The sequence below is a fragment of the Mya arenaria genome, chromosome 2 (genome assembly GCF_026914265.1).
Source record: "Mya arenaria isolate MELC-2E11 chromosome 2, ASM2691426v1".
Classification (NCBI taxonomy): Eukaryota; Metazoa; Mollusca; class Bivalvia; order Myida; family Myidae; genus Mya; species Mya arenaria.
Window position 1 is genome coordinate 53,059,902 of NC_069123.1, and position 26,674 is coordinate 53,086,575.

At 38.9% G+C, this 26,674-nt stretch overlaps 1 protein-coding gene across 1 annotated transcript; it reads left to right on the forward strand.

Moving 5' to 3' along the window:
- The first annotated feature begins 1,188 nt into the window (after positions 1 to 1,188).
- Positions 1,189 to 25,975, forward strand: LOC128242092 (A disintegrin and metalloproteinase with thrombospondin motifs 2-like). Its single transcript, XM_052959138.1, has 25 exons — positions 1,189 to 1,312; positions 2,650 to 2,671; positions 3,018 to 3,334; positions 3,561 to 3,691; positions 3,865 to 3,997; positions 4,173 to 4,256; positions 4,564 to 4,711; positions 4,935 to 5,040; positions 7,687 to 7,830; positions 8,345 to 8,477; positions 8,699 to 8,815; positions 9,008 to 9,153; positions 9,554 to 9,617; positions 9,742 to 9,832; positions 15,748 to 15,881; positions 16,211 to 16,337; positions 16,588 to 16,680; positions 16,824 to 16,987; positions 18,363 to 18,501; positions 19,533 to 19,665; positions 20,096 to 20,235; positions 20,989 to 22,201; positions 22,344 to 22,569; positions 22,678 to 22,813; positions 24,397 to 25,975. The coding sequence occupies exons 1-25, from the start codon at positions 1,259 to 1,261 to the stop codon at positions 24,567 to 24,569; spliced, it is 4,368 nt and encodes a 1,455-aa protein (XP_052815098.1). The 5' UTR covers positions 1,189 to 1,258; the 3' UTR covers positions 24,570 to 25,975.
- The last annotated feature ends 699 nt before the right edge of the window (positions 25,976 to 26,674 follow it).

Genomic DNA, 26,674 nt, shown 5'->3' on the forward strand with positions numbered 1-26,674 from the left:
AATGACTTTCTTAGCCACCAATGACTTCCTTAGTAACCTCTTATTTCCACAACCATCTAGTTGGTATGTACCCTCATGAAGTGGCTTGGAACTACCCATCCATACCAACCAATGACTTCCTTAGCCACCAGTGGCTTTCTTAGCAACCAGTGACATCCTAAGCAACCACTTTCTTCCTTAACAATTTATTACTTCCAAAGCAACCGATGACATCCTTAGCAATCACAATTTCTTAGTGACTACAAACATACAAAGCAACCAATGATTTCCGTAGCAATATATGACTGCTTAGCAACCAATGACTTCCTTAGCAACCAGTAACTTTATGTACAGTCAATGACTTCTTAGAAACCACTTAATTCCAGAGCAACCACTTCCTTCTGTAGCAACCATTGCCTTGCTTACCAACCAATGACTACCTAAGCATCCAACTTCATTGATAGCAACCAATGACTTCCTTAGCAGCCAATGACAACACAAGCAGCCAATGACTTTCTTAACAACAAATGACTACCTTAGTAATCAAATACTTCCTGAGCAAACACTTACTTCCTAAGCAACCATTGACTTCCTTAGCAACCAATGACCTACATAGCAACAGTCAGTTTCCTTTTAGCAATCACAGAAATGTAAAGCACTGGCAAACTTCGGAACAATTAATATCTTGTTTTTGCAAGCACTAAAGCTGAAATATTTTTTTTATTTAGAATGTTAGTGAAAACAAGGTCAAGTTTGAACATGTCCGTTAAAATTTAAAATGACAACTGTTGAAGTATCTTGTAAAGGCTGTTGTGGCCACAATTTCTATCCATTTTATTGGAAAAAAACTTCAGTAACTTTGCTCTAACAATTTATTCACTGGTCGAACATTCTTTAGGCAGTAGTAATTTCTATCTTATTTTTTTAAATCGGTAAATTTCACTTATAGGTCATGTCCGGTCAGAAAGTAGGTTACAAAGGCGACCTTTTAGTTTGCGATTCAAATACTTTCGTTACATTTCAAATGCTATGATTTTAGCATATTTATACGATCGTTTAAAGTTAAATCACAACAGTGTCCCTTCGTGAACCCAGAAGGTCTGAGTAAGGGCTGGGAAACGAACGGCTTAACCAGCACTAGGTTAGGAGAGCAGCATAACAACAACATGGCGTTCTAACAGAACAAGCAGGTTAGTTGAGTGGGTTACTCGGTAGACATTCGCTAATCAGACGTTACATTGTCGCTCTCAGTTTCGCCCGTGTACACGTTTTGTGGAACATGGGGACTGGCTGCCGAATTTGGATTTATGCGAACATATGGATTTTACTGTCGGTATGTACTTTAACATTTGTGTATAATATTGCAGTCCATTCACAGAAATAATCTTGCGGTTTTGAGGTAAAATATTTCAGTTCAAAGACATGTTTGGCCATTAAAGGTTTACACGTTTGTTTCTCATATAAATAAAATGCACGAGTACAAGTTCCAGTTTGTGTTATTTGTGTCCTTTGAAACCCGGTTTATGAGCGACGAGAGTTTGTATCTTCAACTTCAAATTGTTAAATAAACCATATGGGTCGTGCAAAGAGGCGTATTTTGGTATTGAGTAACTCAGCATCACTGATCTTATCACTGTAGCCTCTGTCATTATAATGTCCATGCCTCCAAGTACCACCTTATCTCAATATCAGAATCGCTAACGTCGACGTCATCACCATAGCCGTCGTTTCTGACGTCGTCATCATGTTACAAGAATGCTGTTATTTTACCATTTTTTCATTCAATTTATATCTTTTATTGTAATAAATTCAACAATATGATCTAAGGCCAAATTGTTTTATGTGTAGCGTCGTTGTTGTTGTTGTTTTTTGTTTTTTCAACCCTTGTACGAAAAACTATCTAGCTATCCTGAAAAATCCCCCCCCCCCAAAAAAAAAACAAAAAAAAACAAACAACAACAACAACAACAACAACAAAACAACAATAACAAACAACAAAAACAACAAACAGATATTATTTAAGTGACATCCTACGTAGAATATACACAAAACAACGAAGCCCCTGAAAGTTCTCCACCATTCTCAATTGTTTGATATATTTCCACTGCAAAATGAAATGTGTTGATCATGTCAACCACACAGAATGCGTCACTTTTTATATCAAATGCAAACGAAAATATGCAGCATGTTGTTTACACATGTTTGCTGTATTCGGAATCAAAGAAAAGGGAAATTAAAAATATTCGTCAAGATCGTTGATCATATAAAAAAATAATTTTCATTTGGGAAGCCCCAAACCTATCCGCCCTCGGATGCTTAATATAAAAAGGATTTAGCCCCTTAGTTACGCGCCTCATCTAAAGTCAATTCCCTGAAAGCCCCTGATAAATCTTGTTTTTGTCTTTAACATGTGTACTTAAAATAAATAGAAACAACTAGAAAACCTAAACTAATCTGAACCTAGATTATCATAAAAATGAAATATTGAATTTAAAATGCATATAAATTTTGTACCTAACATGTCATCCGAACAATGCCGGATAATGTATACTGATACTGTTGTAACGACATTTTTAAGAATTGCGTTTATTAAATGTTGGTTGTATGTTAACGTTTCTGTTTGTTTCTTACATAGTAAGCAAAATACAATCTTGATTGTTTCAATTTTAGATTTGCCGAGTAGACAGTTCAGGTAAACTTAAGTTCCCTTTCCTTTATCTGATAAAATGGATAAGATAAGATAACATGGGTACTGGTAAAACACAATCATCTGTAAGATGGTATTTCACAGGCTCCAACTATCTGTACTTGCATCGTGTTCTTTATTGCCCAGCTAAAGTGGTTATAATTAACAGCTGAATAGCTAATAACTAGCACTTTTCATGTAAGGCTTTCATAGCTCGAGTACTCTACGATCAAGAGAATTTCTTGAGTTTTAATCAAAACCTGTTGTTTCATTTAATTTTTGTTCACCATAATAATAAAACAAACCGCAAGTTAAGAAAAACTTAATCATCATGCTTTTGTACTTGCAATAGCTTTCTCAGAGGATAGCTTTTCCCACAAAGAGATCTCAATTCCAAAACTCATATCCCAAAACTCAACGAACGTTCCATACAATCACATCGTTAATCCACCGAGAACGTTGACGCTTTTATTCAAATGGCGGGAAAACATTCTACGCATGCGACTAGAACAGCATGCGCTGTTTCCCAAGGATGCGATGGCAGAGTGGTGGACGGGCGGGAACCTTACGGAAGTTGAACTGCTGATGGACGACTCTGTCCACTACCAAGGCCATGTGATAGGCGGGAGATTTGGCTTCGTTGCGCTCGACTATGCCTATGGTGGCTTTGTACGTACACTTTATATTTCGGAATATCTCGACATACGTATCAGTATTTAAATGTCATTACATTTGAAGCTTAAATTGAATAATATACGGTAAGAAATGTTTATTTTACACAATTTATAAATATCAAACTCATTAACTTCAAGGTTGCTATTACGTATTAAGAACAAATCGCCGATATATAACTATCCATGAAAATTGAAATTAAACACGCGTTTTCTCATTTCAGACGGGTTACATCCAGCTGGATGACGAGGGGGTCACAGTTGAGCCCAACAACCAAACGGGGTCGGCACCAGGCTCTCACGTGCTGACTAGCACCGGGCGAACACCGCCCATAAACAACACCATGACTAGCAGGTCGGTTGGACGGACTTTTGTACATTGGTTAAGTAATAAATAAATTAATGAGTATGTAAATGGCCAGCACATGAATACTCAAAACACTTTTGATATACGTAACGGGAATTGATGATTGTTGAAACCCTGAAAAATTGATCACTAAAACACATTAAAATTAAAACTGTCTGCAGGAGGAGGCGGCGGCGAGCGGCCCCAGGACAGTTCACGAAGTACCTGGAGGTGCTGTTGGTAGCAGACACGTCTGTGGTGGAATTCCTAGGCCAGGACAGAGTGAAACAGTACCTCCTTACCCTTATGAACATTGTAAGTGGACCGCTTGAAGCGCGCATGTTATCAATACGAAAATGTCCATGTTTAGCACTTGTGCCTGTTAATTACGTTTTAGTTTGATCCTCCGACCAGCAATGATAAGCAAATGTTGGATTCACTTTTCATGTACATTTTTGTCTCTGACAAATACGTTTTTGTTATCCTGCAGGCAAACGAGGTTTATCATGACAGCACACTGGGTGTCAGAATCGAGGTAGTGACGGTGAAAATCATGTTTATGGACAAAGAATCGGTAGGTTTATCATACCCGCAAACACATAAACGATCCATATTTTTATTAAATTACAAATGTATTATTGTTTTGTTTTGTTAAGATGTGACCAGTAATTCGTCAGCAGCATAACACGGGCTTATTTTGGTTTGGCAAGAGGTAGCCGAACTATTCAGCGATTAGTCAATAAATAATCATTTAAATGTAACTGTAATTACTAGCCAAAATGTAATATGTGAACAACTAATCAAAGTGTTATGTAATTGGCTGCTGGATGCTTTAACTGGTACACATGTAGCTGCAATGATATCTGTCCCTTTTCGTGAAGGAGCGGTCGGTGGTGGTGTCGAGCGAGCCACAGCGGACCGTGGACCGGTTTTGTCACTGGGTGAGTGCCCAGGCCCACCGAAACGGTGGCACCGGCTCCCACCACGACATTGCCGTCCTCCTTTCCCGCAGCAAGTTTGGACCCGCTGGTAAAGAAAAAAACGCGGGCATGACTTCAAATACCTTATTTTTTGCCAGTTATTTTTGATAAGTGCTCAAATTGGATAATAATAAACATAATTGGATGGAAGTGTATAACAGTATCATGCACCAACATTACATGTTCCAATTTTTGAAAATCCCTGTGGTGCTTGATTATTTGCTATTTACTTTATAGTAAACATAAACACAGTTTTGTTTCCATTGATACAGGGTACGCGCCCATCACTGGTCTGTGCGTACCGATGAGAAACTGTGCCCTGGTCAAGGATGACGGATTCACCAGCGCGTTCGTCATCGCTCATGAGATGGCCCACATGTAAGAGCGCTCGAGCTTCCTTTTGTATAAAAGAACATAACTGATTTGAGAGAAAATCCTCCCGTAACGCACTGGAAATGTTTATAATTTGAATTACGTCTCATTTCAATAGCTATTTAGTTTAAACATATTTTCTTCTGTTCCATAAAATACAAAACAAATGCACAAATGTACATATATTTTGTATAAGTAATATAATAATTGTTTCTGAATGGATCGGAAGACAAGCATTTCAAATGTTTATGTAAGTTCCTTTCTACGTTGGAGTTGATCTGTTCTAGTTAAATAGTTCGGTAACAAAGTTCATTAGGTTAGGGACTGGATTCCGTTGAGAAAATACTAGCTAAGACTAATTAAATAAGACATATTTAATTGATAACATAGTTTTCGGCAGTGCTGTGCGTATTTACTGTGTTGATTTAATATGCTGAACTGAGAGAACATTATAGTCGTGATCGGCAGCCCGTCAACAATGCTACATCCGTACAACACTACAAATCAAAATGTTTAAAATGTTTAGTTGCAGCAATTATGTTCTGGACACTTGTGAAGAGAAGTTTTTTTTCTGCAGAAAAAATATGCTCGTTGCCGTACAGCCGATTGTTGGTTGTTGGTGCTTAGGTCAACTCAGAAAAGTAAAGACGACGGGATGTATCTAAGTCGTTGACTATGGAACCGTTCTGTTTTGAAGTTGTCGTTTGATAGCCTGGAGTGTGGGACAGTTTTATACGCTGCGAGAAAGTATGTTCCATCCCGAATGGTAAGGGTTAAGAAGGAGAAACCGTAGGATATGGTACGAGTATGAACTGTTACAGGTTAGCCTGGTTGTGATGAGCTGGAATAAGATCAGACAGGTATGAAGGGGTATTTTTCATCTTGTGAAAGAGTAAAGGTCTATTTCGGCGCAATTTTTGAGTCATAGAAACCCAGTTTTATTCTTTGTGAGTCTTTCAATATTACAAAATTAGATGTTGTGTGACTATTCTTGCAGCTTCGTTCTGCACGGATTCGATGTCATTCTTGAGGTCATTAGAGTAGTTATCTCATGTCACATCACTGTATTCAAGAAGCGGTGAATGATATGTACATGCGTTCTTGACTTTATCGAGATAAATGATATTTCAAAGATCTTAGGATTCCGATACGCTGCCAGGTTTTAGTTACTGAAGATGATACATGTGATGTCATTTGACGTCGTCCGATAGGGTAAGAGAGTAGGTGTTTGTGTGTTGTGACTTGACTCACTGGTACTTGAACCATAACGTTTTCTGGATGGACTTGCCTATTGCGTTGGCGTGAGATAGGGATCGACTCGTTTTTTGCATGATTAAAAGATACCAGCGAATCCATAGACTTATTGTAGAATTTCTGACAAATTAAGAAAGGAACTAGCTTCGACAGGATCGTCCACTATTATATATAAACTGGTGTCATCAGCAAAGAGGCGAATATTGGCTTGTACATCGTCGACAATATCGTAAATGTAGATTAGGAAAAGGAGAGGGCCACGAATGGAGCCCTGTGGTGCGCCGGCCTTGTTTGATTTCCAGCCCAAAGAAGAGTTTGAAATAACAACTCGTTGCTTTCGATTGAACAGGCAGGAAAACCGATTACGAATAGTACATGTAATACCAATTGAAGATGGTTTGTGAAGAAGACCTCTCTTTCTCTGTCAAAGGCTTTCGATATGTCACAAAAGACAGCGCGAACTTCTTTTCCTTAATTCAGTGCTCTACAGATGTCGTCGACCTGGTTCACTGTAAAATCCTCTTTGATAAAGTCAGAGTTGGACGGATTTTATGGATCTGACTTTTTAAACATTGGTGCTATATATGAACGTACCTGCCTTCCGAGAGGAAGAAAAACATTGAACGTAAAAGTAGTATGTTGTAAAAGTGGTGCAGCTAAAACGTCTGAAACGTCTTTAAGTAACCTCGGACTAACTTTGGACCGCATGCCTTAGAAGGATCAATTATAAATATTGCGTACTTAGTAATAGTAATTGATCGAAGGGATGAGTTGACAGTTGGCAATTCTGGAGGATTATGATTAGTGTTTTCGAGGTCGGACTGCGAGAAAAAGAATGAGTTTAGAAAGGATTCTTTGTCTTCGTCTGTAGTTGCTTTAATGCCGTTTTCAGTCAGAGAAGGAATAGTTGATGATTTCTATTTGTTTGTTAGTTGTTTTGCCAATTTTAGCTGTTATATTGCATGTGTTAATTTTATTTTGGTAGTCAGCCTACGATTTTCTAATTAATGACGTAGGTTCATTCCTGATTGTTCTTCATTTTGACCATGACTCATCATGTTTGTAGCTTTAGCCTTTTGATGCACTGTTTTGAATGTCTCTTTTTGCGATTATCGTTGTTCATCCAGGTGACTTCTGTTGGTCTTATGTGTAGTACTTTATTGGGTATTATTTCTGATGCAGCTGATGTAATTATCTGGCATATGCTCACAGCAATGTAATTAAGGTTGTCGTCAGCAAGAAAGGAGTTCCAGTGAAAAGCTATTTAGATATGACGACCCTAAACATCAGATCCACAGGTGAACAACATAATGACTAGGTTGTGGCAACTAGAGACAAATCATGAAACAACGCTTTTCATATATTAAAATGAGAATAAAGTTCCTGAGAATTCTGCAGATTCGGTTTGATGCATGACGGGCACGGGAACAGGTGTCATGGTCGGGAGTTTACAACGAGCATCATGGCGACCATTGTCCAGTCCTCCTTCAACAGTTTCTGGTGGTCGCACTGCAGCCGCACAAAGATGGAGGAGGTGATAGGGTGAGTGTTATACAAGGTGACAAGGTTCCTCTTATTGGGTGTCGTGTTGTTTCGCTTATGGCGGTTAATTGGTTAAAAGTTATGCAGGTCGTGACTCATTTGTTTATACGAGAATGTCATACTCGTGTTAAGTATATAAGTTTTGACATTGGAAAAATGTCATTTTCACTTACTAGCATCTACTTATTCCGGAGCAATGCGTAAGTAATGACGGGTCGGCTGGTATACAAATGTGTTTAAGGGACATTTGAGTGCTGTTAAGACTGTAATTACTGGTATTTAAATCGCACTTAAAGTAGCTTGTTGTAGCATACCGTCATTTTGAGAGATGGAAGTATATTATTACCAGAATGTATGAAGCATACAGTAAATAATGGAGTAATTCAAATACAAAATTTATTTTCATTGTCTAAGTACTGCCCGCCATTCATTTATTTTCGGTAAATTAAAAAAACAAAACATTTTGAACACCTAATTACATTTCTAATCGAACATATCCCTTACATGTCCCCAGATATCTTCACTGCCTGAACAACAACCCGTACACGGTTGAGGAGGGTAACATTCCACAGCCTTTGGGGAAGGGATGGTCCCTGGATGAACAATGCAGGGTCGAATTTGGTGACAGAGCAAAGCACTGCCCATATGTGAGTAGGGAACCATTACGTGAGGTGCTCTATGGCAATCCAAAGACTTATTTAATAAAGGAATCTATTCAAAACGATGACCATTCAATCAGTCAATAAAATCACTGGCTATATCTTTTACGATTGTGAACCTAATTGTTAGAACCATTATGATTGATCAACTGTAGACAAGTACAACATCTTTATATTTTATAACGCTGTTAACCATTTCTGTCCGCCAGTTTGGTATGATGGACCCGTGCGCGCAGATGTGGTGTGACGACGGAACCCGGCGCTACTCGTGTAAGACCAAGAACGTCGTGGCCTTGGACGGAACGCAGTGTGGAACACAATCGCAGGTTCGTTAATGTCGGAGGAGCATAGAAATATAGTGCTAGTTTCAGATGCTGAACGATCAATTATATATGAAAAATTGAATTAGCTCAACATTTTAACTTTACGTGTAGGGTGTATTCTATTAAGTTTTCTGGCTAAACTCAAACAGTAAATGTTTTTATCTAATAACCACTAATTCTTCCTTCCCTCACAAGTACTACTGCATGGCGGGTGTGTGTGGTTACCATGGGGAACAAGCGCCTATCCCGGGCGGCTGGAGTGACTGGTCGCCCTGGTCCGAGTGTTCCGCAAACTGCAACTTCGGTTTCAAGCGACGCTCCAGGGTCTGTGATGACCCAAAGTAAGTGACGTCTTTAACGTATCATATTATGATGAACAGTTCAGATTTTTAAAACATTAGATCATTGACTACGCCGATCGATCAGTTGACCAATGGTTTAAATAAAATAATATCTAATAAAATAAACCCCTACTTAATAATAAGCCCAGGCTTGGCTTACGAAATGCCGTAATAACCCATACAAAGGATTGGCTTAATAAAATGGCATACTTATCGCATGTGTGGCATAAGAATATACATAATAAGCTCAAATTTGGCTTAATAAGTGGCATAATAACCTAGCTTGGCTTAAGAATTAGAATGATAAGCTCACGGTTGGCTGAAGAATTGGCCACAGAAAGGCTCAAGAACAGATATGTTCATATTACATTGTATATATAAACACCAATTGCCTTTGTAGACCAGATTACGGAGGTGCCGACTGTGATGGCGAAAGCGAGAATACGGACCTATGTATAGCTGAGGTAAAAACAATGATATTTGTAACAACTACGCGGTTCGGCAATAAGCGTATTCTGAAACATGAATGACCCATAATTCTTTGAACACGAATAATTCTCATCCCCTAACTGTTTGTTTCCTCCACAGGAGTGCACGAATTACCTGGATCTGCGGGCGGACCAGTGTGCCACCATGAACTCTGCTGAGCTCTCATGGCGGCCGTACCAGCTAGACAAAGGTGACTATCATGACCAGTATCGTGTGTTTTTGCCAGAAACACAGTTTAGATGAGTAAAAGAAAATTAAAAGACAACAACACACATCAATTTACTTTACTGCAAGAATAGGTTCTTACTGACTGTTCAGAATTTTGTTAAAGATAACAACCCTAGTTATTGCCTGTCAAATCTTTACTGCTCTGGAAGTTTAATGGATACATATGTGATCTACATTATGTTTTGCAAGATTTGAGTCTAGTGTTTCAGCTGTACTTGATTTAGTTAAATATATGAGCACATTACGAAATATTTCTCATTTAAACGTTAACAACGATCTCGTTAAACACTCATTAACTTTGTTAACAATCGGCCTATTATATACACCAGAAAATACAAATGCAGATTTCGTAAACAAAGTGTATATCAAATTCCTTTGTCTTACGTCAGCTATTTTCGACGATCAAATGGTCGGGAAAGATACGATCACAATAAGAAATTCTTCATTTTGGGTGATATGCGAAGCATTTCATAACACATATAGACATTAATTAGAAATAATATTAATCAGTAAATATCCTTCCACTTGTTTGAAATTTCTTACAAGATAAGATATTTCTTGATCCTCAAGATAAGGCCTAAAAAAATAAATTGTTTGGTTAGGGTAACATCCTTTTCAAAAATAGGGAGGGTAGGTAGGCTTTTTTTTTAAATATTTTTAATTTTTTTTATTAGGCTTTATATAAGAATGTTATTTTCATCATTGGAGAATGGTGTTAAAGTTATCTTCTGTATAAGCATTTAAGGTTTTAAACTACATATTGAAAAGCATTTTTTTTTTATAGTTTTTCATATTTTTTTTCAAATTGACTATTAAAACGGTAGGGTCGGCGCCTATTCCGTAGGTAGGGTCGGGTTACCCGAACCAAATGTATTTTTTGTAGGCCGAAGATAACCACTGCATGTATATACACTAGGCATCCATATACTCGGTTATCGTTTCTTTAACTTAAGACATATGAGCACTGGTGGACATGAATAAGGGCGTTTGTTTTTGAAGAACGATGAAAATGATCACAACAACCTTTCATGGGAACACCTGTTATTATTACTTGACCAATAACGTTAGACAAAAGTGGTTCTTTTGCAAAAACAGAGTTAATATTTTTTATTTCTTTATAAAAATAGATGTTCAAGGCTTACCAACTTTATCGGCAAAAACGATTAACAAATTTAATTTATCATGAAGTTAATTTAATTAAGTGTTCCATACCCAAATTTAGATCAGGGCTAAACATACCGGGAAAAATATCGCAAGAAGTGACATGTTCAGTGTATTTCTTGGAATTGTCGAAAACATAAGACCGTCAAAAACACCAGACGCAATAAAATGTTCTTCAAGCAACAAATCATGTAACTAACCATTAGCAATGAAGTGGCGTACAAATTGAATGCATTATCGTTCCAATAGTCACAATTTCAACCAAATTGGCCACACGATTTGAATTTTATAGTATGTTTCAGTCTTTAACCAATCAAGTTAAAATTAAGCTGTGTGAAGTTAGCTAAACATACTACATTGGACATTGGACATTCAAGATCAAATGTTGTGCCAGTTCAAGATCGAATGTTGTACTGGCACGACATTGGACATTCAAAATTAAAAGTCGTGCTAACACGACATTGGACATTGGACATTCAAAATCGAATGTTGTCCTGGCACGACATTGGACATTGGACATTCAAAAGTGAAAGTCGTGCTAGCACGTCATTGGACATTTAAAAATAAATGTCGTGCCAACACGACATTGGACATTGGAATTTCGAAAATGAGTGCAGGTAGCACGATATGGACATTGGACATTCAAAATCGAATGTTGTGCTGGCACGACATTGGACATTGGACATTCAGAATTGAAAGTCGTGCTGGCACGACATTGGACATTGGACATTCAAAAATGAATGTCGTGCCAGCTAGACATTGGACATTTGACATTCAAAAAAGTGAAAATCATGTTGGCACCACATTTGGACATTGAACATTCAAAAGTGAAAGTCGTGCTGGCACGGCATTGGACATTGGACATTCAAAAATGAATGTCGACATTGGACATAGGACATTTGCATTTCAAAAATGAATGTCGTGCATGCACGATATTGGACATTCAAAATCGAATGTTGCGCTGGCACGACATTGGACATTCAAAATCGAATGTTGTGCTGGCACCTCAGTGGACATTGGACATTCAAAACTGAAATTCGTGCTGGCACGACATTGAACATTGGACATTCAAATTTGAAAGTCGTGCTAGCACGACATTGGACATTCAAACATTCATTGGACATTCAAAAATGAATGTCGTGCCAGCTAGACATTGGACATTTGCATTTCAAAAATGAATGTCGTGCAAGCACGACATTGGACATTCAAAAATGAATGTCGCACCAGCTAGACATTGGACATTTGACATTCAAAAATGAATGTCGTGCTAGCACGACAATTGACATTGGACATTCAAAAGTGAAAATCATGTTGGCTCGACATTGGACATTGAACATTCAAAAGTGAAAATCATGTTGGCTCGACATTGGACATTGAACATTCAAAAGTGAAAGTCGTGCTGGCACGGCATTGGACATTGGACATTCAAAAATGAATGTCGTGCCAGCACGACATTGGACATAGGACATTTGCATTTCAAAAATGAATGTCGTGCATGCACGACATTGGACATTCAAAATCGAATGTTGCGCTGGCACGACATTGGACATTCAAAATCGAATGTTGTGCTGGCAACTCAGTGGACATTGGACATTCAAAACTGAAATTCGTGCTGGCACGACATTGACCATTGGACATTCAAATTTGAAAGTCGTGCTGGCACGGCATTGGACATTGGACATTCAAACATTCATTGGACACTCAAAAATGAATGTCGTGCCAGCACAACATTGGACATTGGACATTTGCATTTCAAAAATGAATGTCGTGCAAGCACGACATTGGACATTGGACATTCGAAATCGAATGTTGAGCTGGCACGACATTGGACATTGGACATTCAAAATCGAATGTTGTGCTGGCACCTCAGTGAACATTGGACATTCAAAACTGAAATTCGTGCTGGCACGACATTGAACATTGGACATTCAAATTTAAAAGTCGTGCTGGCACGACATTGGACATTCAAATATGAATGTCGTGCTGGCACGACATTGGGCATTGGACATTCAAAATCGAAAGTCGTGCCAGCACGACATTGGAAATTGGACATTGGGAGTTGAAAAATGAATGTCGTGCTAACACGACATTGGACAATGGACATTCAAAATCGAATGTTGCGCTGGCACGACATTGGACATTTAACATTGAAAGTCGTGCTGGCACGACATTGGACATTGGACATTCAAAAATGAATGTCGTGCCAGCACGACATTGGACATTGAACATTTGGATTTCAAAAATGAATGTCGTGCCAGCACGACATTGGACATTGGACATTGGGATTTCAAAAATGAATGTCGTGCTAGCGCGACATTGGACAATGGACATTCAAAATCGAATATTGCGCTGACACGACATTAGACATTCAAAAGTGAAAGTCGTGCTGGCACGACATTGTACATAGGACATTCAAAAATGAATGTCGTACCAGCACGACATTGGACATTGGACATTTGGATTTCAAAAATGAATGTCTTGCTAGCACGACATTGGACATTGGACATTCAAAATCGAATGTTATGCTGGCACGTCATTGGACATTGGACATTCAAAATTGAAAGTCGTGCTGGCACGACATTGGACATTGAACATTCAAATGTGAAAGTCGTGCTGGCACAACATTTGACATTGGACATTTAAAAGCTTTACGCTTTGTTTCCTTTCAACCAGTTTCTCATTTGTTATCCAAATTGTCAGTTCTGTCCGAGATGCCATTTCCAATGGCTCTGGTGTCACATTTTACATGTATAAATTGTATATTCGGTAAAACCTATAAGAAATTCTGTCGTATGTGTTAAAGACGTCATTTGGAATTGTTTTATGTCGATGCGATTGATTATAAAACGCTTTGTGTAATACAATCGACTTATGAACATCAAAAAGGTTTATCAAACACATTATTTCATATAAACTTTACCAAATGAAGACGACGTAGCATGTTCGACTAATTGAGTCGATAAAAAATAAGTCGACAGGCAGTAAAAGGTTACTTAATCGACTCATTAACAATATTTCGTGTTATAATAGGTAAAACCTGATAAAATATATGTAGGAACGATTACATTTATACTTGTTGGAATAATCAATTCATGTGTATATTTTCCATATGTCATTATATACTGTGAATATAATTATCTTCACTTCGTTTATAAATGGTACTGGATATGTAGCAGTGGTGTGTAAACAATTACGCTTATTAAGAATATGCCATTTTGAAAGCATTATCACTGTTTGTCTACGTATAATCCACGACCATTCATAAGTATATTCATTTGAATCTTTCTCTGCATATGTGACATCATATCTTTCTGAATCATGCTTTAGTTTCAAATATTGCGATTATCGTAATGACAATGGTCTCTTGGTGTTAATAAATTTTATAATGGTTCATTGCTTTTGTGATTTCTAACCCTTTTCAAAAAAAATTAAGACAATATCTCAAAAATATAATTCCGAAAATTGCATGCAATCCAAATTAATTTATAGTCGGTAGAAAGCATTCATTCATAAAACATGTCATACATTTTTTGAATGTGCCATCACGACTTTCATTTTTGAATGTCTAATGTCCAATGTCGTGCTGGCACGAAATTCATTTAATGTCCAATGTCGTGTCAGCACGACGCTCATTTTTGAATGTCCAACGTCCAATGTCGTCCGGCACAACATTCGATTTAGAATGTCCAATTTCCAATGTCGTGCCAGCACGACTTTCAATTTTGAATGTACAATGTCCACTGGGGTGCCAGCACAACATACGATTTTGAATGTCCAAGTGCCAGCGCAACATTCAATTTTGATTTTCCAATGCCCAATGTCGTGCTAGCACGACATAAATTTTCGAAATCCGAATGTCCAATGTCGTGCTGGCACGACATTCATTTTTGAATGTCCAATGTCCAATGTCGTGCCAGCACGACTTTCACTTTTGAATGTCCAATGTCCAATGTCGTGCCAGCACGACTTTCACTTTTGAATGTCCAATGTCCATTGTCGTGCTAGCACGACATTTATATTTGAAATCCCAATGTCCAATGTCCAATGTCGTGCTGGCACGACATTCAGTTTTGAATGTCCAATGTACAATGTCGTACCAGCACGACTTTCAATTTTGAATATCCAATGTCCAATGTCGTGCCTGCACAACATACGATTTTGAATGTCCAATGTCCAATGACGTGCCAGCACAACATACGATTTTGAATGTCCAATGTCCAATGTCGTGCCTGCGCAACATTCGATTTTGAATGTCCAATATCCAATGTCGTGCTAGCACGACATTCATTTTTGAAATCCTAATGTCGTGCTAGCACGACATTCATTTTTGAATGTCCAATGTCGTGCCAGCACGACTTTCACGTTTGAATGTCCAATGTCCAATGTCGTGCCAGCACGACTTTCACTTTTGAATGTCCAATGTCCATTGTCGTGCTAGCACGACATTCATATTTGAAATCCCAATGTCCAATGTTTAATGTCGTGCTGGTACGACATTCATTTTTGAATGTCCAATGTCCAATGTTGTGCCAGCACGACTTTCAATTTTGAATGTCCAATGTCCAAAGTCGTGCCAGCACAACATTCGATTTTGAAAGTCCAATGTCCAATGTCGTATGTTTAACTTCACACAGCTTAAAAATTATTTTGAGTAAAAGTTAATCCTAAACAAAACAAATAAAAACATAATTCGGAGATCATTAATTATGCATGCAGCGTCGGACCGATGCAAGTTAACGTGTGTGGCTGACGGAACGACTAACGTGGTGACGTTTGACGTATTCGTGGAAAACGGCACGCCGTGTTCGTACGACGACCCGGGGGAGATCTGTCTGGACGGACAGTGTGAGGTAGGACAGGCAGGGACAGACATATAGTTGTGTAATACGGATTTGTAGACTGATGAAATTCCAAGGCATTCATGGCTTATTTATAATGTTTTATGAAGTTTGGTTTAATATTGGTTTAGAAATGACGTCTATCAAACTTTTTAAACTTGTCTAAACTGTTTTGATTTGTCGGGAATTTTAAAGCGATCGTTTGAACGTGAAGAAAACGAGCAGTTATTACGATGTTGTGTTTGTGAAGACCAAAATAGTCTTGTAAATTTTGTCAAAAACTGAATATCGATTTACCCGTCAATATATTTGCTCATAACCAATCTGTATTCCGTCACCAGCGGGTAGGATGTGACGGTGTTCGGGGATCTGATGCCCGGCCGGACCGTTGCGGGGTGTGCCGGGGGGACGGGACTTCATGCAAGACTGTCTCAGGCGTCTTCAAGAAGAAGTTCCAGTACAGTGCAGGTATACAGTTCCTCTTCAGAGGGACATGCATCCCCTAGTCTAAAACATGTAGTTTCAGAAGTACTCAGTAAGGATTATTATGAATACATGTTATTGTAGATGCAGATATTGCTAATAACTTGGCTTTATAAAACTTGACTATAACAATTTGCTACTGAATCCAGTATTAAGGATTAAACGTTCCAATAGACAGTCTGTTGCTTCCTTGCTTTACATGAGTTGCTAAAACATCTTCCTTATATTATTTCAGCGGGAGAAGGCCACTATGAAAAGGTGCTGGTGTTACCTGATGGAGCGCGTGATATAACGATAAAGGAAACTGCAACACTGCCGCACTTTATATGTACGGTTAAAAGCTATTACATCGTTGTATTAGTCACATACGAAATTATTTTTTTGTTATAAAATATTAAAACATCTGCAATTCTAATAATAATATACAGGTATGAGATTAAACTTGCAAAGAGGTTTTTGCATATTATCCAGCCCTGCAAGACACACTCTACCACCAGCAAGTGTTGAACGGTGATGGCCAGCAGGGGACGTCCCGGAACTTCGCCATGGAGGGGGCGTGGTTCAAGTACATCAACAACCGCGGTCACGAGAAGCTGCACACCAATGGTCCCATACACAGAGATATCAACCTCATGGTATGGAGAGTTAAATTAGTGCTGGATTAGTTTTTTTGAAGATAAATATCGCGGTTTCAGTACTATTTCAAGTACGCGTTATCTCAGCATATATTTAATGGACGGACTATTCATAAATTCTATTGACTTATTTCAAATCTATTCGTGATAAAGCATATGCGGGTGACCTTTTAACATATCCACACATATATGGGTGTGCCTATTTAACCTTTTCATAAATTTATTCGGATGCCCGTTTAATTACTCCACACATAAATACTTAGATGCTCATTTAACGTTTCCATACATATATACGGATGCTCATTTATTGTTTCCATACCTATATGCGGGTGCCCATTTAACGGTTTCATACACATATACGGGTGCCCATTTAACGTTTCCATACATATATATACGGGTGCCCATTTAACGTTTCCATACATATATACGGATGTCCATTTATTGTTTCCATACCTATATACGGGTGCCAATTTAACGTTTCCTATATACGGGTGCCCATTTAACGTTTCCTATATACGGGTGCGCATTTAATGTTTCCTATATACGGGTGCCCATTTCATGTTTCCATACCTATATACGGGTGCCCATTTAACATTTCCTATATACGGTTGCCCATTTAATGTTTCCTATATACGGGTGCCCATTTAATGTTTCCATACCTATATACGGATGCCCATTTAACCTTTCCTATATACGGGTGCCCATTTAATGTTTCCTATATACGAGTGCCCATTTAATGTTTCCATACATATATACGGGTGCCCATTTAATATTTCCTATATACGGTTGCCCATTTAATGTTTCCATACACATATACGGGTGCCCATTTAACGTTTCCTATATACGGGTGCCCATTTAACGTTTCCTATATACGGGTGCCCATTTAATGTTTCCTATATTCGGGTGCCCATTTAATGTTTCCTATATTCGGGTGCCCATTTAATGTTTCCATACCTATATGCGGGTGCCCATTTAATGCTTCCTATATACGGGTGCCCATTTAACTTTCCATACATATATACGGGTGCCCATTTAATGTTTCCTATATACGGGTGCCCATTTAACGTTTCCTATATACGGGTGCCCATTTAATGTTTCCTATATACGGGTGCCCATTTAATGTTTCCATACATATATACGGGTGCCCATTTAACGTTTCCTATATACGGGTGCCCATTTAACGTTTCCTATATTCGGTTGCCCATTTAACGTTTCCTATATTCGGGTGCCCATTTAATGTTTCCATACGTATATGCTGATGTCGGTGCCAATTTAACGTATTCTTACATACAATGTATATTCAGGCGCCCATTAAATATTTCCATACATAAACTCGGGTATGCACTTAACACTGTCGTATGTTCCCATGGTGCAGGTGCACCCTATGGACTGGCAGGTGGCGGCGGGGCTGGAGTACAACTATACTGTGGATAATGAGGACTACACACTCGAGAGGAACACGTACACTTGGAAATTCGAGGACTGGACGCCTTGCAGCGTCTCATGCGGAAAAGGTACGGGCATATTATAACATATTAAGGGGGTTACATCTGTATCTTATACTTCAATCCAGGTGTGCAGCACATCGTGTACAGGTGTGACATCTGAATCTTATACTTCAATCCAGGTGTGCAGCACATCGTGTACAGGTGTTACATCTGTATCTTATACTTCAATCCAGGTGTGCAGCGCATCGTGTACGGGTGTTACATCTATATCTTATACTTCAATCCAGGTGTGCAGCACATCGTACACAGGTGTTACATCTGTATCTAATACTTCAATCCAGGTGTGCAGCATATCGTGTACAGGTGTTACATCTGTATCTTATACTTCAATCCAGGTGTGCAGCGCATCGTGTACGGGTGTTACATCGGTATCTTATACTTCAATCCAGGTGTGCAGCTTATCGTGTACAGGTGTTACATCGGTATCTTATACTTTAATCCAGGTGTGCAGCACAACGTGTATAGCTGTTACATCTGTATCTTATACTTCAATCCAGGTGTGCAGCACATCGTGTACGGGTGTTACATCGGTATCTTATACTTCAATCCAGGTGTGCAGCTTATCGTGTACAGGTGTTACATCGGTATCTTATACTTCAATCCAGGTGTGCAGCACATCGTGTATAGCTGTTACATCTGTATCTTATACTTCAATCCAGGTGTGCAGCACATCGTGTACGGGTGTTACATCTGTATCTTATACTTCAATCCAGGTGTGCAGCGCATCGTGTACGGGAGTTGTATCTTTATATTTTACTTCAATCCAGGTATGCAGCGCATCGTGTACAAATGTTGTATCTACATCTTTTACTTCAATCCAGGTATGCAGCACATCGTGTACGGGTGTTTTATCTTTATTATTTACTTCAGTTAAAGTGTGCAGCACATCGTGTACGGGTGTTACATCTGAATATTATTATTCAATCCAGGTGTACAGCACATCGTGTACGGGTGTTACATCTGAATCTTATTCTTTTATCCAGTTGTGCAGCGCATCGTGTACAAGTGTTTTATCTTTATCTTTAAATTCAATCCAGGTATGCAGCACATCGTGTACGGGTGTTACGACCGGACCAGCGACGAGAAGGTGGCGGAGGAGAAGTGCCGCTTCCTTGAGTCCAAGGACGCAAAGGAGTACGCCTGTGAGATGGTCGCCTGTGAGGCACTCAAGTAGGGAACGTAACTTATGTGGTTTGTGACAGGTCGGAATAATGGCTAGTTCAAGTGCTTAATTATACTGTGATTCGATACTTTAGGTACTGGCCAAGTACCTTTTTTGTCAAACAAGTTGTGTTACCCTAGATGCCAGAAAGCCACTGTAATTTACAACCGTTTTTATCTGGTCTGTTTTCGGAGAAAAAAATGGAGTTCATGTACTTAAGTTCGGAAATTTCATCAACATTATGTTCGTTGGTAATGTGAAAACTTGAACATTACATAGAAATAATAAAAAATATGCACTTAAAACGTGTTGAATTTGATGACAGTAGCAATGCGCAAACAACCTTTATTCTGGCCTTATTTATTCATCTCGAGTTATTCCTCTTGACATAAAACCTACATGTTTTATTTCACGAACCACTTTTATCTCTGTCGACAGTTACCTGTATCGGATGCTGCGCGAGTACAGCACGTGTTCGGCGACGTGCGGCACGGCGGGTGTCCGCTACCAGCTCTACGAATGTGAGATGCTCCAGGACGGCACCAAGGTCGACGACAAGTTTTGCAAGCATATACCCGGTAACAAACTCCTGGCCCCAGGGTGTTTTTATACTCAAGAAAAGTGGCATATTTTTTTCAACTTTGTCTCATCAATTCATTTGTTATTATCGATGGGATTATTATAAGCTCTACATGTGTGTTGCGCATTAAGTTCGTGTTCTTTTTCCAAGGGTCAAGGTCACATTTGGAGGTCAACGTTAGACATTTTAGATTGTGTGTCGCGAATAATGATCATGCTCTTCTCTCCAAGCTCAAGGTCAGACTTGGAGCTCAAACAAAACTACCATTATTACAAATGGGAATTCAATCAAACTTCATTGATTGCGGAGCACAGTGTGAAGATCTGTCCGCATTAAATTCGTGTTCTCATGTCAAAAGTCAAGGATAGATTGTGTGGTCAATGTTGAACCTCACGTCATAGCTGACAATGAGAATTCATTCAATCTTCACAGTTTTGAAGGACGCATCTTAAAGGCGTTTGTTCAGATAAATGGCATTTAAATAAAACGTTTTTTATATATGTTTTATGCAACTCGTATATGGCTATATATTCGACAAGGCCTAATCGGAAGCATTAGTAACGTTCTGTGACAAGTCTTGTTTTAATAGTCTGTAAACTTTTCTAATCGACACTAGTTGCATTTTTGCAAGCTACAGTTGTCATTGTTTTGGCACCTGTTAAACATGACAGCATAACTTGTAGGCAATCGTTAAGTTAGAATAGTTTGCAGACATTTTTTTTAATGTTATTCACGTACATTTCAATTTTAGAACCCATATTCAACGAGCCATGTAACCGGATATCATGTACCCAGAAGACGTTCCGCTGGGAGGTGACGTCCACTTGGAGCTCGTGTTCACAAACGTGCGGGGATGCAGGCACCCAATACCAGCTGTTCCACTGTGTGAGAGAGGGCGAGGAAGGGAACACAGGCAACAGGGTCAGTGACCTGTACTGCTCCGACATTAAGAGCCCGAAGGAGACTAGGCCCTGCCACAGAGTACCATGTGTGTCATACAAGTGGGAATCTACCAACGACTGGCTAAAATGTAATGAAACTTGCGGTACTTATGGTATTCAGCATAGAACAATGGATTGCATAAAGTACCTAGGTGAGGAAAGAAAGTCTGCTGTTGCAGACTGGTATTGCAGTGCGGTGAATAAGGTTCCAGAAGGGAGGGAATGCAATAGAAGGGACTGTTTCTCGGTGAGATGGATCGTAACCGATCAGTGGACCTCGTGCACGGAAACCTGCGGCACTGGCGGGGTACGTGAGAAGGTGGTTATCTGTAAAAATGTCACCTACGATGACCGGGAGAGGGCCCTACCGCCAAGGTTCTGCATGGGCAAAAACAAACCGTTGGTCAGTGAAACATGTAACCAAAGCCCATGTGAAACGTTTAGATGGAAACCAACTGACGAGTGGACTGTTTGTTCCAAACCTTGTGGCGAACTTGGAGAACAAGAAAGAATACACAGGTGCTTTTCAGTACTAGACGAGGAAGATGTGCCCGATGAAAATTGTAATGATTTACTTTATGAAGTTAACACTCGAGTTTGCAATAGATTTCCATGCCATACGTTTGAATGGCGTCCAAGTGAAAAATGGAATCCACCGTGTAGAAAATCTTGCACCGAGAAAAGCGTCGACGCCGCTGAAAAGCAAGTACAGGAATTCCAGTGTCTCCAAATCTATTCAGAGGGACAAACTGAGGTGACAGACGCCCACTTCTGTGAAGAATTTGAGAGACCTTACGTGGATAGAAAATGTCCGGTGATACATTGTGACAGCTATGAATGGCGGCTGACCGAGTGGAGCGAGTGTAACGCGACATGTGGAGTTCCGGGGACGGAAATAAGAGTAGCCGTGTGCATGGTGACCAACGAGGATGATGGTGACCAGATTGTCAGCTCTGGTATGTGTCAAGGTCAGACGAAACCACCCGACCAGAGAAGGCCATGTTCATTTGGGTCGTGCTTCAGGTGAGACAGATCGTTTTTAATGAGGGGCTACTTACAATAGAAACTACATCAGATATTAACATAATCAGACAAGTTTAAATGTATTGTTGATTTTTCAGTTGGTAGTTTTATCATTACTTCATGCATGTTAACCCGCACGCAGGTACATGCCAATGGAAGATGATGGTGACGATGCGTGGTCGGTTTGTTCGATGACGTGCGGGGTGGGCATCCAACTGCTTGAACAGCGGTGTGTTATGGACGATGGAGGCAACGTCACCGCTGCGGGAGAGGAGAGCTGCGAGAAAGGCGGGGTGAAGAAAACAACGAGGTCGTGCGACGCCGGGCCTTGTGGATTTTTGGAATGGGGCGCTGGACCTTGGTCGATGGTTCGTTTAACATGTATTTGTGTATAACAAACGTTATCTATATTTTATAGAAAATAGTTAATTAAAACAATGCCGACCACCCTAAATGTGTTTTTTTTTTGCCACTAGTGTTCCCGCACGTGCGGACGAGGTAAGCAGATCCGGCAGGTGTACTGCGGGATCCCCGGGGATGACACTGACCGCAGCAGGTGTCCAGGGAAGGTTCCGGAGGAGTACAGGACCTGCAACGACAAGGATTGCCCTGGTACGCTGTTTGGTTTAATGAAAGCTATACGTTTCCATTGTAAAAGGCTAATGTCCACATGCAAGCATATGTTTTAAACAAGATGGCGTCTGTAAATCATAGGAGCAAAACGTTTTATATTCCTACCATATTCTTTTCTATGACACATTTATTTTAACTATTGCTTAAGAATTCGTAACAATGCTAAAGTGGGGTTAAATAACCAAACAAATCGGTCTCTTGATTTCATAAAGTACTCTTTCATATGTGTTTTTGTTTAAGGTTCCATAGTTATGTGAATCATATGTTCTCTTGTATAGTTGTATTGAGAGCTTATTACTTTTTTAGATTTTTTAACACATATTAAGTATTTTGGAAATGATCTTTAGTCACTATTTTATATCTTGCTATTTGAAAAAGATATCATCAAAAAGCCACCAGTTATTGTTGATGGAAAGTCTAGATAGATAGATAGATAGATAGATAGATACTTTTTATTCCTCCATAAGTAAAGAGATTAACATATATACAGATGTAACAAAAAATATATACACACATAGTTGATATGATATACACGAACATCAAAAGAACATTGTGATATAATATAGATGGACATTACGAACATTAAACATTTCAGTAATCATTTACAAAACCAACATCTTCTATACACATACAACTATGTATAGATAGTCAGATGTACGAGTCGTAGTCTTAATTGGCATAATTATTCAGAGTTATCTACTCAAGATGTATTACAGACAATCTCTACATGGCGCTTTTTGTGTAAAATACAAGTAAAGCACATTTGTCCAGATTAGTAATAGCCAAGCAAAGTACACACTAAGGTTGCCTTAAACAAAACGAAAATTAAGACAGTTTATAGTGAAAACCGTTTTTGAAGCTTTTTAGTAATTTTAAGTTACACCCTCCGCAAGAGTCTGACTATTGCAACTGTGACAGGATAGTTGACAAAACTTTCATCATAAATATCGGTACTAAGTGAAAATAGATACACACATTGATCAGTACATGTCATTGTCATTATCGACTTAAAAATGTTGATCCCACACTGTTCGTAAATTGTATCCCAAAGGGAATTACGGTACTCTTCTTTCGCATGACAATAAAGTAAGAGTTGAACAATAATATTGTCAGTCCTTAAATTACAGCATTTACAAATTTGTAAATATGAGCGTGACACAAATAGACCAAAATCACTTAGAATCTGCTTAAAGATTGATCGCAGTTTGGGTTTATTTCTTGCAATAATCCATAGTGGCGAACAATTATTAAAAGATATCATATTTTGCATTGCTCGATTTTCGTTCACGGTTCGTTCAAAATGAGTTTGTCTAGCTGGGAGTAACACGCTTTTATGAATAGTTGAAACGGCCAACGTTGTATTGAAGAAGACCCTTAAGTGCACAATATAGGTTTATTTTAGTTTAAGGCTTTATGGTGCATCATTCATTTGACTTAAATAATAAAAGTGCGTATGATTAAGGAACATCTATAAATATTTTGCTTTTTTTGCATCAGCCTATAGTGTGCGCCTTTAAACATGCAGTACTCGTATGAATCGGCTACGGCGTTCTGTTTTTCAGTGGAGAACGCGAACGCAGAGTGTACGGACAGCCGGAAGTTATTCTGTTCCCGAGCCACACGGCGCTACTGCCGTCACCAGACATACTTACGAGTCTGCTGCAAAACTTGCACCGAAATGATCGGCGAAGAAAACAAGGCCCGACGGCGGAGACGGTATCGGAGCCGATACTGAAAGCATGTTAAAACAACGCTAGGCTGATCAAATCAATCATACTCGTTAACTAGAATATGTGAACGATGACACGCATGTTAGAACTGATTCTAGGATGTTTGAGGGTGGTTCCTGTTTCCGTCTGCACAACAACTCCCATATCGGACCGGTAACAAGAAGGCGGAGCTTTACCGTTTATTATCAGCGTGTCGATACACTTCAAAACGTGTGTGAACAAAATCTGTTCTCTATAGGCATTGTTGTTTTTGTTGTTGTTTACCTTCAAAAGAAGATATGTACACTACTTCAATGAGGTTGATGTAACCATTGCTTTTGCGTATACAACTGTATAAATTTGCTTTAATTAAGGTACAAAGCCTTCTGTCATGTTTATTATTTTATCTATAGGGTTGTTTTCTGTCTGCATTCAATCTTTCATTTGACTAGTCCATTGGGGTTCTTAAAGTGACACTCTTATTCAATATCGATACATACACATGTATAAAAAAACGTGCATTTTGAGTGATAAACCTTTAACTACTTACTAAAAAATGCATTTATGGAAAATATTAATTACAGATAACAAGATTTTAGCCGTGTATTTATAATAGCTGAGAACGCAAAAATATTGACTGTGATCTACTATAATCTCGTAAGGTAGTAAAACCGTGTTTTCTTAATCTTTTTGAAATTAAACTTGGTATCTTTTAACATGTATTCATATTTTTTGGTGTATTAAAACAATTGTATTAATTGTGGTAAATCTTATTTGGGAGTAATAGTGCATCTTTAAATTTGCAATTGGCCATTTCACTTGCCCCGTGCTTCGGGCAAGTGGGTTATCGTGAAGACTTGTTTATTTGTATGTACAAATTGTAAGTTGTAAATTTTAAACTATGTTGCTATAGTCGTTTTTCATTCTATTGGAGGAGTGTCTGTCAGTTTAAACTGCTGTCTTGCAGTTTTCTTAAATAGTTAAAGGTATGTTAATTGGAACAATACGCGTCAATTAGTTTTGTAAATAATTTGTATTTCATTATATTTCCACATGTTTGATCTTGAAGCAGACGGTGAGACCGCCTGGTCACGTCAACCATCTTTGACATGTCGCTCTAACAATAGTTACAGCGCATCGTTATGTTTGTCCTAGGGCGCGGGAAATGAACAAGTGCTTATAGGTTAAGCAAATGTTTTTGTAATCAAATGTTATGTTTGAATTCATGCCTCACTAACGTTCTGTCTGTTAAATGTGTAGTCTGTGCAGTTGTTATCAGATGCTGCCTGTATTTTCTTTTTTTCTGTGTAGGAGAAACATTTTACATGACCCACCCTTCATATTGTAATATATTGTGGTACGTGGTCAACGTTCAATTTTTAGCCGTTTCCTTAAACATTCAAAATCGTAATAAACTTTTGGATAAACTCTTTTTACTAGTTAGTCCAAGATCAACGACATTAATCACGACCATACCTTCCTGTGATTCTGCCTTCGGTGGATGCGTTTGACGTGCTCGGCACTTTTCCACGGCTTGTCACACGCGAGCCTGCCTGTCGGGTAAGGTTTGACGTACTGGTAATTCTTGTCGGGAGGTGAGTCTACCTCCCGGGTTGCGGTTGACGTACGAAGCAACCTTCTCCGGCTTGGCCCAGTCAAGTTACCCATCTCTGTCAAGTGGACAGCTGTACATATATTGGATGCAGAATGTGAACAACCATTCTTACAGCAGGGACACGCCTTAATACAGATCCTCAACACCATAGATCAGCAAACAATATTTCTACAGATACGACATTACTTGATAGAGATTATTTTGGAAGCTTATACATGTATCGCTTATACACTGGTGATTTGATTATGCAGTCATGTCGAAAGCGTATACATGTATCGCATATACACTGGTGATTTGATTATTACGCATTCTGGCGTAAGCGTATACATATATCGTATATACACAGGTGATTTGATTACGCATTCTGGCGTAAGCGTATACATATATCGTATATTCACTGGTGATCTGACCATGCATTCTGACGAAAGCGTATACATATACCGTATATACACTGGTGATTTGACCATGCATTCTGGCGGAAGCGTACACATGTATCGTATATACACTGGTGATTTG